The following is a 15,657-nucleotide window of genomic DNA, read 5'->3' on the forward strand; positions in this document are numbered from 1 at the left end:
ATCTTAGAATGAGTTGATAAAATAAGTATTTCCCCTGAAGCAACCTATGGTGGTGAAACAGGGAACCCCTGTCGGGATTGGTGAAGTGGATTCCAAGAATATGGTTTAATGCTCCCAGGATAAGTACTTTTTATTCAATTAGACGTTATCATATATTTGAAACTTTCCAAAGTGAATTCAGTATCTCTAAAAGTTTTTTGGTCATTTTTGCTAAAAGATTGAAAATAAGTGGAGTTTATTTTATGAGTAATGATTGGGGAGAGCCACCCACAGATAATGAAGGTTTGCCTTACTAGTGGATGTGTATCTCATTGTTTCTGAAGTCTTTTTTCTCCACTTTTTGATATTTTTTGATGATATTGCTCTGCATGACCCTTCTTAAGATACAGAATAACAGAATAAAATAGTGGAGGTTTATTTGTGAATTGTGATATGTAATTAGGCCCCTTCTCTATAGTCCACTGCATTGACCACTAGGCTACTCCTGGGACCTGCTTGCTGTTCTAATCGGAATGACCATCATATATGAAGCTGTCATAGAGCCTGGTATTATGTACTGTCACTGACACATCTTAGTTGGCTAGGAGGGGGTGAGTGATCAATGGGGGAGTAAGGGGGTTATGCCTTAATCTCTCCGATGGCCATTTGGTCATTTAAGGCACCTTTTGGTCACTTAGTTATGATTGAAACAGATCCAGCCAAAAACATCTTAATTCTGTCCCTAGACCTTTTCATTTTGTTCTATTATTGCAGAAAACCCTCTATCTTTTGGGGCCGCCCAGGTTCCGCCTAAAACACGACCCCTTGAAATCTGGACTAACTGTGGAGCAAAATGTCTAAAATCAAGATGTTGAAAATTGCAACTTGGACATTTTTGAGAGAAAAACATTCTTCTGCCACTTTATGACTTTTTTTTGGATTTTTTTTTTTTTTTTTTGAAAATAAGCCCCTAATGGGCTCATTTTCGAAAGAGAAGGATGCCCATCTTTCGACACAAATCGGAAGATGGGCGTCCTTCTCATAGGGTCGTCCAAATCGGTATAATCAAAAGCCGATTTTGGACATCCCCAACTGCTTTCCGTCGCAGGGACGGCCAAAGTTCAAGGGGGCATGTCAGAGGCGTAGTGAAGGCGGGACTTGGGCGTGCCTAACACATGGACGTCCTTGATCCATAATGGAAAAAAAACAAGCCGTCCCTGATGAGAACTTGGACGACTTCACCTGGTCGTGTTTTTCTTACGGCCAAGGCACAAAAAGGTGCCTGAAATGACCAGATGACCACTGGAGAGAATCAGGGATGACCTCCCCTTACTCCCCCAGTGGTCACCAATCCCCTCCCACCCTCAAAAAATATCTTTCAAAATATTTTTTGCCAGCCTCAGATGTCATATTCAGCTCCATCACAGCAGTATGCAGGTCCCTGGAGCAGTTTTCGTGGGTGCAGTGCACTTCAGGCAGGCGGACCCAGGCTCATGAGCCCCCTACCTGTTACATTTGTGGAGGAAACAGCGAGCCCTCCAAAACCCACCAGAAATCCACTGTACCCACATCTAGGTGCCCCCCTTCACCTGTAAGGGCTATGGTAGTGGTGTACAGTTGTGGGTAGTGGGTTTTGGGGGGGGGGGGGGTTGGGGGGCTCAGCAGACAAGGTAAGGGAGCTATGTTCCTGGGAGCATTTTATGAAGTCCACTGCAGTGCCCCCTAGGGTGCCCGGTTGGTGTCCTGGCATGTCAGGGGGACCAGTGCACTACAAATGCTGGCTCCTCCCACGACCAAAGGGCTTGCATTTGGTCGTTTCTGAGATGGACGTCCTTGATTTCCATTATCGCCGAAAATCAGAAACGACCAGATCTAGGGACCACCATCTCTAGGGATGACCTAAATTTCAAGATTTGGACGTCCCTGATCGTATTATCAAAACGAAAGATGGACGTCCATCTTGTTTCGATAATATGGGTTTCCCCGCCCCTCCATTGGGACGTTTTGCAAGGACATCCTCAACACAACTTGGACGTCCCTTTCGATTATGCCCCTCTAAATGTCTCTGAGCCCATGCTTACTGGCTGCTGTTTTTCAAGGTACATCATCTGTTCCTTAATAACTCTTTCTAATACCTTTCTTTGAACAGAAAACTTACTAGTTGTCACCCAGGACTTATTAGAATCTTATCCATACTGCCGAAGTCCTTAAAAAATAAATATAAATGTCCAACAGGAACTTAAATGAATACTTTATGAACAGCTGGGCGACTGATATTAATAAGGGGTCAAATCAGCTTTAAAGTAGTTCAGTTTTGCTTGTACTCCTTCTGTAGTCAAGCTTTTGCCTCCAGTGTCCTAGCTTTATTAGATCATACAGTGGTCAAGAAATACAAGCAGAAAATGGATTTATTATTTCTGCTTTTGCTATGTCCATCATGATCTTTCGCCTACCCCATCTTCAGATGAGCTTCCTTCATCTTTTACCCTTTGTGTATGGAGACAGTACCTGAGCTATCAATGCATGCTCTAGATGTTTGAAAGGTGAAGGAATATTGGAAGCACAAAATACAACGAAAGTGGAAAGTGAACAATGGCCACTGTCCACTTCCCACTTTCATTGTATTTTTTGCTCTAGATGTCTAACATTCTCTGTAGATAGCTAAGGTCAGACTTGTACTTTCATATGCAATATCAATTCTCTTGTGTTTGGCTGACTTCATTGTGCAGAAATAGTTTTTTGAACGTTGTTCACCTATGAGCACATTAACTTATGCATACTGCAATTTATGCACACATAGGGAAAGCATTCTTGTAGATACATTTGGGGCAGGAATCATGTTTACATGCATACTTTAGCCACTTCAAAGGTAAACACATGCACATTAGTCCACAAAATCATTCACGGTGAAGCCCCAGCCTACATGTCTGATCTAATAGATCTACCACCCAGAAATGCTAAAAGATCATCCTGAACTTCCTCAACCTCCACTTCCCTAATTGCAAAGGCTTGAAATACAAGGCGCTGCACGTGTCAACCGTTTCTTACATGAGCAAGCAATTCTGGAATTCACTGCCACGCAACCTGAAAACGACCTACGAGCAAGCCACCTTCCACAAACTATTGAAGACCCATCTTTTTGAGAATACTTACGGAAAGAACCAAAACACATAAAGCCCACACCCACGGTTCAATAATGCTTCAATACAGCCACTCTGAATTTCTCATCCCCTGTAATCTCACCACACTCATACTTCTACTCACAGAAAATGTATACCATATGCTTTCTTGTTGTTATGCACTGCCCCTTTTAGTTTCCCGTTGTTCCCCCAATGTTTCAATGCTCTTTTCCATTGTTATATTCCTTACTGATACTCTGAGTTTGTCTCGCTTAACTCCTCACAATGTAATCCATAACCGAGTAGTAACAAATTGTATTTCTATCACTCACAACGTATTGTAAGCCACACTGAGCCCGCAAAAAGGTGGGAAAATGTGGGATACAAATGCAATAAAATAAATAAATAAATAAATAAATAAATATTGTATGGAAATGTGTGTATCGACTTTTACCGAAGTATTCGTAAAGCGAAAAACATGTAAAGTTTGCAGAGAAAAGGTATTGGGCAAACTTCACCTTTATGTGCCTAGTTTGAAAATTGTCCCCCACGTTTAAACTAAGTTCTTAGAAGTATCCTCACAAGACGTGTCTTTATCCTCACGTTATCCACATATCTAAACTCCTACATACAGTTAATCACACTGAGCAAGAACATTATGATAACAAGCTTTAAATTAAATCCTACCTCCTTCTGTACGTTTTCCAAGGACATTCCAAGTAGAAGGCAAGGATAAATGAAGCATGGCCATCATCACATCATGATCTAGTAAATGCAGATCCACTACTGTTAATCCAAAGTGATCAAGTATGGTCCGATGACTGGCAGAAGTAATAGAATCAACTTGGCTAACCAGGAAGTTTGACAGTTTGCATGCCATATCCTGTACATAAGTTATAGAACCACAGCCCACGATCACTGGTGAATATCGCTTAGTGTACATGCAGACTGAGACAGATACTGTTTCCAGAGAATCATGCCCTGCAATTAAAGCAAGAATAATATGAGAGAGATTCCAAACAGAATAAGATTTTTCACATGAATTTCTACCACATGGCAAAAAAACATTTATAGCTATCTTAGGGACCCTTTTACTAAGGCACCCAAAAGTGGCCTGCGCTGGTGTAGGCGCATGTTTTAGAAGCTCGCTGGTCCAGTTCATGAGCAAGCCTGGCAAAAAAGGGGATTTTTTAAAATGTGCCAGAAAACGGGCATGCGGCAAAATGAAAACCAGAACGCGTCCACTTTCAGCCTGAGATCTTGATGTCACCCACTGACTTAGCAGGTCTCATGCGCTAACCGAGCAGTAAGAATGCAGCACAAGCCAACTGCCAATTAGTGCATGAATGCCAAAAATAGAATTACTGCCCGGGGCACGCGGTAGCTGGGTGACAGTGCCAATTTGACGTGCATTGGATGCGCACAGGTGCCTAGGCGCCTTTGTAAAAGGGCCCCTTCGTGAATGGTAATCATTTTCTACAAGGACAAGTAGAACATTTTACTTTCACATGTGGGTGAAGTCCAATGGAGCACCTGAAAAAGAACCACTCCCCGGCTTGTTTGCAAAGCTTTTGAGTGTGTTGCACTGTGCATGCACCATTCCACCTGCCGCTGTCACGTGTCATTTCTCTATGGAGCAGCTCGGTTGCTTTGTTCTCTGCACACATCAAAATTGTGTGCCTGTTCCTTGTGTAAATCTTGTCACTGTTATGCAGGGCCCCTTTTTGTTCCCCAGTATTTGCCCTAGGTAAGTTTTGGGGAGTCTGAAGCTTCTTTAATTTCCATCAGCTCTCTCTGGTCTTGTTAGGCCCTGGAAACTTAGTCAAATAAAGTTTTCATCATATAGTCATTTTATTTCACTGCAGTTATTTTTATGGATATGACCCAAAAAAAGGGCTCCCAGTGACTTTAAAAAGTGTTCCAGTTGGATCCAAGATGGCTGTGTATAACTGACACACTGAAGTTCCCCAGCGTCTCCTGAACAGGAAGTCAGTTTGAGTCCCAATCTAAGAACACCTCCTCCACAGCCATAGCACTGCAGTTCTCCAGTCACGGCTCTTGCAATGTCCCTACCAGGAAATGTTGGAGTCTTGGAGACACTGTAGAGTGGAAGGGTATGCAACAACGTGATGACAAAAAAAGGGCTCACGCTTGGGGAGTCCCTGTGAGCAGCTAGAAGAGGTGAATACCAGCATAAGAGGAGACATGGTGATCAATGGAGTGTCAGGTAAGCAAGTTTCCAATAAATCTAAAGTGTGGATATCTATGGCTGAATTACCTAATTTCCATTTAATTGAGCCATCTGAAATTACTCTTGATACTATTTGGCAAATGATCTCCAACGTGCAAGAAGCTTTGATCCCTCAGATTAATGGCTTAGACCAGGGAGTTCAGTGGTTAGAATTGAAAGTTGATAAAGACTCTTCAGATTTAATAGTGTTGGTTAATCAAGGGGAGAAATTAGAGAAATATGTGGTTAAAACCCAAACATTACAAGCAACAATTGTCAAAAACGTTAAAAATTTAAGGGGCTGTGATAGCATGAACTAGAATCAGGAATGGACCGTTCACAGACATAGGCAGCAGACAGGGTAAACCAAAGGAAAAGTCTTTATTGTGACCAAAAGTCTGTTACTCTCACAAAAACAGATGGCATTCATTTCACACAAAAAGAAACTTCATTGCCTTAGGTATCCTGAAGTCCAGTTTCACTAACTCACACTTGCTAGTACTCGTAGTGACTACTCCTAGCAGGTTCACTTCAATACTTCCCTTGCAATCTGGGTAACATAGTAACATAGTAGATGATGGCAGAAAAAGACCTGCACGGTCCATCCAGTCTGCCCAACAAGATAACTCATATTTGCTGCTTTTTGTGTATACCATACTTTGATTTGTACCTGTGCTCTTCAGGGCACAGACTGTATAAGTCTGCCCAGCACTATCCCCGCCTCCCAACCACCAGCCCCACCTCCCAACCACCGGCTCTGGCACAGACCGTATAAGTCTGCTCAGCACTATCCTCACCTCCCAACCCACCAGCCCTGCCTCTCAACCACCGGCTCTGGTACAGACCGTACAAGTCTGTCCAGCATTATCCCCGCCTCCCAACCACCAGTCCCGCTTCCCACCACCGGCTCTGGCACAGACCGTATAAGTCTGCCCAGCCCTATCCCCGCCTCCCAACCACCAGCCCCGCCTCCCGATCTTGACTAAGCTCCTGAGGATCCATTCCTTCGGCACAGGATTCCTTTATGCTTATCCCACGCATGTTTGAATTCCGTTACCGTTTTCATTTCCACCACCTCCCGCGGGAGGGCATTCCAAGCATCCACTACTCTCCGTGAAAAAATACTTCCTGACATTTTTCTTGAGTCTGCCCCCCTTCAATCTCATTTCATGTCCTCTCGTTCTACCACCTTCCCATCTCCGGAAAAGGTCATTTGCGGATTAATACCTTTCAAATATTTGAACGTCTGTATCATATCACCACTGTTTCTCCTTTCCTCCAGAGTATACATGTTTAGTTTAGCAAGTCTCTCCTCATACATCTTGTAATGCAAATCCCATACCATTCTTGTAGCTTTTCTTTGCACCGCTTCAATGAAAAGCTACGAGAATGGTATGGGATTTGCGTTACAAGACGTATGAGGAGAGACTTGCTGAACTAAACATGTATACCTTCCACATGGGTACCTTCCACATGGATACCTTCCACATGGACTCTATGTCAAATACTGCAATCACAGTGTCATGTCCCCTACCTCAACGCAAGCGGCGTCCCATCGACACGCACACTTGACTGGCACTGCCCTAAGCAATGCGTGTGTAGTTCTTCTCTGGGTTTGTTCAGAGAGTGGTGGTTGCAGGCTCCTTAATTGCTTTGCTTCCATGCACCTGTGTCTGCTCTCTCTCTGCCTGGCTTCCAGGCTCCCTGATTGCTTTGCTTCCACCCACCTGTGTCTGCTCTTCCTCTGCCTGGCTTCCCATGCTTCTCTCCTATTGGTCTTCCGGTTCCTCCTTCCCCTGCTCTTGTCCTATGGCTGTGCTCCTTCTCCCTGCTGGTTCCTGCTGATGTCAGACGCCAGCACTTTATCAGCTGAGCTCTTCCAGGACTCCATGCTTCGGCTTCTACTTTGGTAGGTGTTACTTGCTCGGTAGTTTGCTTCTTATCTACTTGTCCCTCGTTGCTGACTTTGCCTGTACCTGGATTACTCTCTTGACCTGTTGCCTGCCTACTGACTTTGCCTATACCTGGATTACCCTCTTGACCTGCTGCCTGCCCACTGACTTTACCTGTGCCTGGATTACTCTCGTCTGTTGTTTGCCTATTGACATTGCCTGTACCTGGATTACTCCCCTGCCTGCTGCTTGCTTGTTGACATTGCCTGTTCCTGGATTACTCCCCTGCCTGCTGCCTGCCTATTGACTTTGCCTGTACCTGAATCACTCTCTTGCCTGCTGCCTGCCTGGCCGATACATTTACCACCCCGCTTCCAGCTCCGTCTCGTAAGTCCTGCAGGCTGCCCGCACCTAGGGGTTCAACCTCTGGGGAATGGCGGTCAGCGCAGGTGAAACCCGGTGTTGTCCGGCCACCAAGCAGAGCCTGGTCTGAGTACCGAGCTCAGCAGTGCTCTACTTGGTACAAGAACTCACAAGTCTGACACACTGGTTAGGTAGATAATGAAAAATGTAACCCTCCTATTTTGGACACTCTATGATTCTCTTGAGCGACTCTTTCCTCCTTAACCTCTTCTCTGGGTCTCTGTATTGGGGCCTCTTGCTCACTGTCTCTCTCTCCATGGACCTGGAGTCTCTATATCATGGCCTCTCTGGTCTGTACTGCCAGAGGGCATTTAGCTCCCTCCTGGCTTGAGCCCCACTCCTCTGGCTCAGGCTCAGCCCCTGCAGCCCAGCGCCACCTGCTGTCAGGTAACTGAACTGTATCTGCCTCAGCCTCTGCCTCAGCAGACTAGCGCCATCTGCTGAAAGGGGCCTGAACTGCATAATTGAGGGAGTATTTCCTGCCCCTAAACTACTCACTCCGTCACAGGGGCAAATATGAATCTTTGGAAAATTTCTCCAGGAGTAATCTGTACTGCATAAATTTCCCTAGTGTTACTATGGTTATTGCAAAAGATATGCTGAAGGGATATTTCAGCTTTATTGGAGTCTTCTAATAATGAAGCTGCAACCTATTCTACCTTGAATGCTGTATTTGCTCTTAGTTCAGACAAAGAATGGATTTTGAAGCTGTTTTCAAAAATAAAGACCTTTTCTGGTTTGAAGATTAGAGTTTTTCCAGATGTCTCTAGAGATATCCAGAAATGTTGAAAGCATTTTTTATGAAACCAGGGGAACTTCATATCCTCGTAAATATGTTATCAGATATCAATCTTTGAAATATGTTGGGGGGGGGGTTCTTTTTGAACCATTTCATCTTTCTACTTTTCTGGCTAACAAGAGTTCTATCAAGGACTCTTTCTTTTCTAAGTGTCATTGAATCACTTGGAAATGTGTAGCACTTTATAGATTAATTATGAGCTCATGTATGTGTGTTAGGTAAATTTCTTAAATTCCTCAGTATATAATTTTAAATTCCATTTCATAGTGGATTTGCATGACCTTTTTTACACTTTCATATTTTTCATATTATTCTGTTATCTTATATATGTTGTTTTTTCTCAAATGATCAATTTACTGTACAACCTTCTTTTGCTTGATTGCAAAGCCTGGGACCCGAATATGATTCCTTTGTCTCCTGTGTTCAAATATCAGAGGAGAAGCAATGGTTAAGAGAAGCAATACAAATGTACTTTTAGCACAGATAAGCCCGGTTCAGCGGCATCAGAAACACCAGTCCCCATGGCTCCCAGAGCTGCATCAAACACTGGGGATGCATTAGCATCAAGAGTGTATCAATCACCCTCCACTTCTAATGTCGACAGAGGTCATCAGAATCAGGGGTGTAGCAGGACCTCAAAGTTTGGGGGGTCTGGAGCACAAAATTGTGGGGCACATTTTGGCCTGCCTCCACACTGCTCTTCACCCCCCTTCGCAACTGCACATACCTTGGGTCCCCAACCCCGCCAGTAGAAGCCTTTCTCCAGCAGTTCTCCGCCGGCATTGCCTGCCCTGTTTCCCCTTACGTTGTGCATGCTTGATTTTAATGAAATTGAGCATGTGCAAAGTGTCGCTCATGCTCAGTTTCACTGATACCACAGCCAAGGCCCCTGTAGCTATGCCACTGGGTCATCCTCTGATCCCTTCCTGAGGATGAGGAAGGATTTGTCCTCATCCTCTTTGGTACTGAGAGATAAAGATGCCAGATAACAGGCCAAGGCTGGGGCACACTGACATTGAAACTCCTCAAAGTGTGGCGCCAAGAGCACTGAAGCACAGATGTCACCAGTACCCTCAAAGCACTCATGCACCTGAGGACCACTCATAGGGGGTGAGACATCCTCTAAGGAGCCAATATCTAGCTCCCAATATGCCTCAAGTAACTCAAGAGGATGTGGTCGCTCTGACTGTGATGGCCCAGTCTTTGTTGATGACAGCTTTCGAGTAACAGCCCATGAGCAAGTTCGAGGATCACATGGAGTGCTCGTTTTCATGGCAAGGAACTATGACTTCAAAGGCATCAATACCAAGGCTCAAGGTAGTGTAACTGATAAACAAAGTTCATTCACTGCCTGTGGGAAATACACACTGACACCGAGACCGCAAAGGACATCGAGTTCAGTGCAAACCACACTGGTGTAGATCTCTAGATCTCCAGCCCACTGGAGGAGGAGGTAGCTACCCTAGTGAACTAGAGGTCTCCAGTGCCTCAATGCCCCAGGTTCAGGCCTAACCAAGAGGTCAGTTGCTTGAAGCAGGCAGACACTCGAATATCTCCTGGTATGTATTTCTATGAATCAGAGTCAGAACACTTCTGAATATGTATAGAGGAATCTGAGGGGGAGGAGGAGACCACTTGTCTCCCTTCAGATCCATCCCCACCACATGAGGTGACCTTCACCAAAGAAATTGATTTAATCCCTGAACTACTCTTATTATAGGCATCTGACCATCAAGTCCACCAATGGAACACCAAACTACACACTGCCTATACCACATTATCCCTGTTAAAATCATGGTCACCTGCTGCTCATAAATATCAAAAGGATAACTGATACAGTCTTGAACTTCATATTTTGAAATTCCAACTACACCACACAGAATGTATCTGGAGGAAATGACATCTTAAGCAAATTTAAATCTTTGGCCCAATCTTACAAACATACTAACCCATAGGCAAAAAGGAAATGCTATTCCAATCAAATTATGCAGGTGCCATACTCCAAAAAATGTACCAAATCTTGAAATCACTCACCACAGCTACCTCTTCTCAAACCCCACCAGATAACCTACCCTCAGCAGAAGATCTGGTGACCCACTTTGCTGACAAAATAACCTCCCTAAGTGATTCTCTCGGCACTCCTCCTCCCTCTGTAAACCCCATATTGCCAATAAACCATCATACTAACCTAGGTTCCACACTATGTAGCTCGCTTTCATCCTTCAACTTGCCTACACAATCCAAGATCAAGCAGGCCATATATATAGTCAATGCCTCCACTGCCCCACATGATCCCTTACCCACTAAATTTATAAAACACTTCCAATCCAATCTACTCCCTCTCATCCACGTTATGATTACAAGTCTGAAAGAGAGTATAGTGCCTTCTTCTTGGAAATGAGCATATATATATATATATATATATATATATATATATATATACGTATACATACATACATACATACACACACCTAAAACTAAAGGATACCAATCTAGGCCCAACTCAAATAGCTTTTATCCAATCGCTCAACTCCCCTATCTCTACAAAATCCCTGAATGCATTGTCCTTAACCAATTACAATAATGATGCACACAGAAATCCTAGAACACATAAATTCAAGGAGGCATGGCTGGAAGCATTCTGGGAGGCATTTCCAAAATTTACGCTCATTGTTACAGCATAGACTCAGTTGGCACCTTATGTTAGGTGCCACTTATATGCTTAGCTGCTATTCTCAACATTCACATTTTTCGGCGCTGATTTCTCAGCACCATTTATAGAATCTAGTCCTAAGGCCCTAATATTACTGACTTTGGAATTGGATCAGAGCTTTTTCTATGCTGCATTCTTTTAGTTTTGACATTGGACCTCATTTTTCTTTTAAACACAGGTATTGAAGTACATGCTTTGAATCCTTGAATGTATTGTGGAAACCTATGTGACCCCTGATGAAGGTTTTCCCGAAACTTGGCCAGGTTGGGTCCTGTTTCCATTAAAGTTGACATTTGGATAAATTCTTGCTATGTTTGGCCTTCCTTGGATTGCTGTTGCTATTTGGTTGTCTGATCTGCTTCTGCAGTATACTGTCTCCTGTTTGTTTCTGCTGTCTGTCTAATATTACAATGCCAGCATTTACACATGTAAATACACTGCACCCTCATCATAATGTGCACCATTATAATGCAAATTCGGTTGCAATGCAGTGGTAAATATGGCTTCTGGAACTTGTGTCTTTTGCTTGATTATACTGTATAAGCCTTGTATAAAATACTCATATGGTTCAGACATGGTTCCAGTTCACATGGTTGAAGCGTGGTTCCTTCAGACAAAGACGAGGCACTACAGTTACCTGAAGAAGTGGATGATTTTGTATCAATTTCATCTGAGGCAGTACATGTGCTAGAAATTGCTTTAAAATGGATTGAACTCAGGATTTAGAACCTGTAAAAGTTATGCAGCTGAGAAGCATTCTACAATTTGCTAAGTGTCAATCATATGCCATGGAGACCCAGTCAGGAATTACGGACTTTTTCATTAAGTGACCAAGTACTAAATTTACGTTTTACAGCAATTTTATTGCCTTCTTGAAAAGGTTATTTGCTACCGTACAGAGGTTATGTAACACTAAACCCTACCATCGTGCATTGTAAGTTTGATTTGCATTCATGAAAAGGATTTTATTTGACATGTTTTGCCACTGAAAATTTGATTTGCATTCATTAAAATGATTTAAAAAATTAAATTGAGTCTTTGATTGGGTATTGGCAAGCTAATAAAACACATGCACAGGCCTTTTATTATAATATGACCTTCATTATTAGGTGGTACTGGTTCTGGTTCCGAAGTTCCGCATTATACCACGGGAGCGGTATACCAGCTTTTATATATGTATATCACATACATGTGTAAAATCAGATTTCAGAAAGCCAATATTTATGTGTGAAAATCTGGGTAGGAATTGGGAGGAACCAAGATCTACACATGTATTTCTTATTTCAGACAGAAATGTGCTTGTATGTCCAATATGTCAACACAGAGATTTACAGCTGCTCCCTGATGAAACAAAAAAGTGGAGTCAGTCAATCAAATGTAGGAACCAGATGATTCTTTAATTGCCAGTATCCAATTAAAGAATCATCTGGTTCCTACATTTGACTGACTGACTCCACTTTTTTGTTTCATCTTTGGTTCATTCCTTCCATGGAGGTTTTTTCCTTCGTTGTTTTCTGTTGCAGCAGCTCCCTGATACATATAGGGTTTTCTTTTTTAAGTGTTAGAGTAATTCTCTGGGAAATGGTGCCAGGGCTGTTTCCAGCATCCTTACTTTTACTACAGTGTGCTTTTTATCCTCCCCTTTAGTTGCTGCTTCACCTCCTGTAGTCTACTCTCTTCTTTCGCTTTTCAGCCAGCCCTTTACAGGAAGGTTTAAAGGAGATATCTTCCTTAATTTCCTGTTGTTTATTTCTCCCTCCAAACTGAAATTAAATAAAGATTTAGGCCTCCGTAGTTAATTAGGAGCATTCACAGGCGTAGGTTTCCAAAATGGCAGACATACACATGAAAATTCTGAAATGCCATGGAGAGAGAGACTGGTAACCAAACAATTTAATCCCCAGATAAAAGACAGAGGAAATGCCAGGAGGGAGGCAGAAGCTACAGAATTAAAACTTGGGCAGGGAGAACTAGGTGGGGATAGGTTCCTAGCCAATCAGAGAAGTCCAGAATTAAAGCCTCAGCAGAGAGAGCTAGGTGGGGATAAATTCCTAGCCAGAGAGGGTGGAAAAAGGGGAAAAGGGAGTGAACAGCTCTATAAAAAAAAAAAAGAGAAGACAGGAGCAGAGTCCAGTCTTTGCTAAAAGACCATGAGTGCAGAGCTCCTGACCAAATGACACAAGCAAGAGCCACATGGTACAGAACTGTCTTGGCATTTGCTATCTTGGGACTGTTGTATCAAGACTCACTGGGAATTATAGTTGGTCTAAATGGGAACTTCTTTATGTTTTGCTAATTTACCTGCCAGCAGAGGATATATTCCTGGAATAGGCATCAAATTCCAGGAAATATGTGGGTGTTGGAAGTGAGCTAATAAACCTAGCCTTTATTTTTCTTGTCATGTGATTGGAAAGTTTTGAAAGAAGCTATTCATTAATATTGTTGCCTCAAAATTTGAACTTTGATACAAATTGAGTAGAGCCTTTTTGACCCAAGGAGGACTGGCATGTTTCCACCTTCCCACAGGGGCTTGTCCTGGAGAGAGCAAAGAAGTAAAGGACCTGTGTTAAAGGGGAGAGGGGATTTGAAACAGTAATTGGGGAGTTTGCCTGTTTACCATACCTCTGTTGTAGTGGGGCTATAACAGACAGCCAACCAACCCTGAAATCACTCTACGACAGTAGCCACCTCAAAGACTCGTACAAAAAGACAAGAGACACATGTTGGAACCATGCTCACCTGGAACAGAAGACTGGAGAGTGTTCACATTAAGTCGCTGTGCATACGTAACATGCCTCTGACGGGACCCTCTGTAAACAAAGTAGAATTCAGCATCTTCAGGAAGGTAGACATTTTTCTCAAACTTTGCAAGCACACTCTTCTGTCCCTGCAAAATGAATATAATATCTGCATACAGTTGGGCACTAATTTCTCATCAACATGCACAGCACTGGAACATCAAATATTTCATTCATCAGAGTTAGCAGTATTAATCCAAAACATTATTTCCCACTGCCTTATTCCACTATGAAATGCTTTAACATACTACAGGAATGTAATATGTGCAAAAATTAAGCATAACCACAAATAGACGTTAATAAACTATCCAGCTTATTTTCGAAAGAGAAAGACGCCCATATTTCAACCCAAATCGAGAGATGGGCGTCTTTCTCTAATGGGCGCCCAAATCGGTATAATTGAAAGCCGATTTTGGGCGCCTCCAACTGCACTCGGTTGCGGGAACAAAGTTGATGGGGGCGTGTCAGAGGCGTGGTGAAGGCGGGACTGGGGCATGTTTATTGGCCGAGGAGAGATGGGCGCGCTCGGTCAATAATGGGAAAAAAGGGCACCAGAAGCGAGAATTTGGGTCACTTTTTTGAACCCTTTTTTTTCACAAACAAGTCCCCAAAAAGTGCCCCAACTGCCCAGATGACCACCGGAGGGAATCGGGGATGACCTCCCCTGACTCCCCCAGTGGTCACTAACCCCCTCCCACCAAAAAAAGAACTTTAAAAACTTTTTTTCCCAGCCTGTATGCCAGCCTCAAATGTCATACCCAGCTCCATGACAGCAGTATGCAGGTCCCTGGATCAGTTGTTAGTGGGTGCAGTGCACTTAAGGCAGGTGGACCCAGGCCCATTCCCCCCCCCCCCCACCTGTTACACTTGTGCTGCTAAATGGCAGCGCTCCAAACCGCCCCCAAAACCCACTGTACTCGCATGTACATGAAGGGTGCCCCCCTTCAGCCATAAGTGCTATGGTAATGGTGTAGAGTTGTGGGCAGTGGGTTTTGGGGGCTCAGCACCCAAAAGAAGGGAGCTATACACCTGGGAGGTATTTTAATTTTTTTTTTTACTTTTTACAAGTGCCCCCTAGGGTGCCCGGTTGGTGTCCTGGCATGTGAGGGGGACCAATGCACTACGAATCCTGGCCCCTCCCACAACCAAATGCCTTGGATTTGTTCGTTTTTGAGCTGGGCGCCTTCGGTTTCCATTATCGCTGAAAACCGATACCGCCCAGCTCAAATCCGCCCAAATGCGATGCATTTGCCTGGCACAAACCGTATTATCGAAACAAAAGATGGACGCCCATCTTTTTCAAAAATACGGTCTGTCCTGCCCCTTCGCATACCCGTCCTCCGAGATAGGCGCCCATGGAGATGGACATTCGCATTCGATTATGCCTCTCCACGTGTCCTCAGTATGGGCCCTAAACTCATTGAATGGGTTTGGAACTGGTTTACAGAGGGTAGTGGAAAATAGAGGAGGAAAGGGATGTTACCAGTGGTGTGCTGCAGGGTTTCGGTTCTTGGGTCATTTCTTAACATTTTTGTAAGTGATATTGCTGAAGGGCTGTCTGGTAAAGTTTGCCTCTTTGCAGATGATACAAAAATCTTCAATAGGGCAGATACCATTGATAATGGCATGAGGAAGGACCTAGCAAAGCCTGAAGAATGGTTCAGAATTTGGCAAATAAGGTTTAATGCTAAAAAATGAAGGGTC

The 15,657-nt window shown here is 43.6% G+C and overlaps 1 protein-coding gene across 1 annotated transcript in view; it reads right to left on the reverse strand.

Annotated features, from left to right (window-relative positions):
* Nucleotides 1-15,657, reverse strand: part of ARHGEF28 (Rho guanine nucleotide exchange factor 28) — a 562,380-nt gene that overhangs the window by 375,344 nt on the left and 171,379 nt on the right. The window contains 2 exon segments of the mRNA XM_030193284.1: nucleotides 3,786-4,079; nucleotides 13,895-14,042. Of these exon segments, the coding sequence (XP_030049144.1) occupies nucleotides 3,786-4,079; nucleotides 13,895-14,042 (442 nt within the window).

Source organism: Microcaecilia unicolor, chromosome 2 (genome assembly GCF_901765095.1).
Source record: "Microcaecilia unicolor chromosome 2, aMicUni1.1, whole genome shotgun sequence".
In the NCBI taxonomy this organism is placed as follows: Eukaryota; Metazoa; Chordata; class Amphibia; order Gymnophiona; family Siphonopidae; genus Microcaecilia; species Microcaecilia unicolor.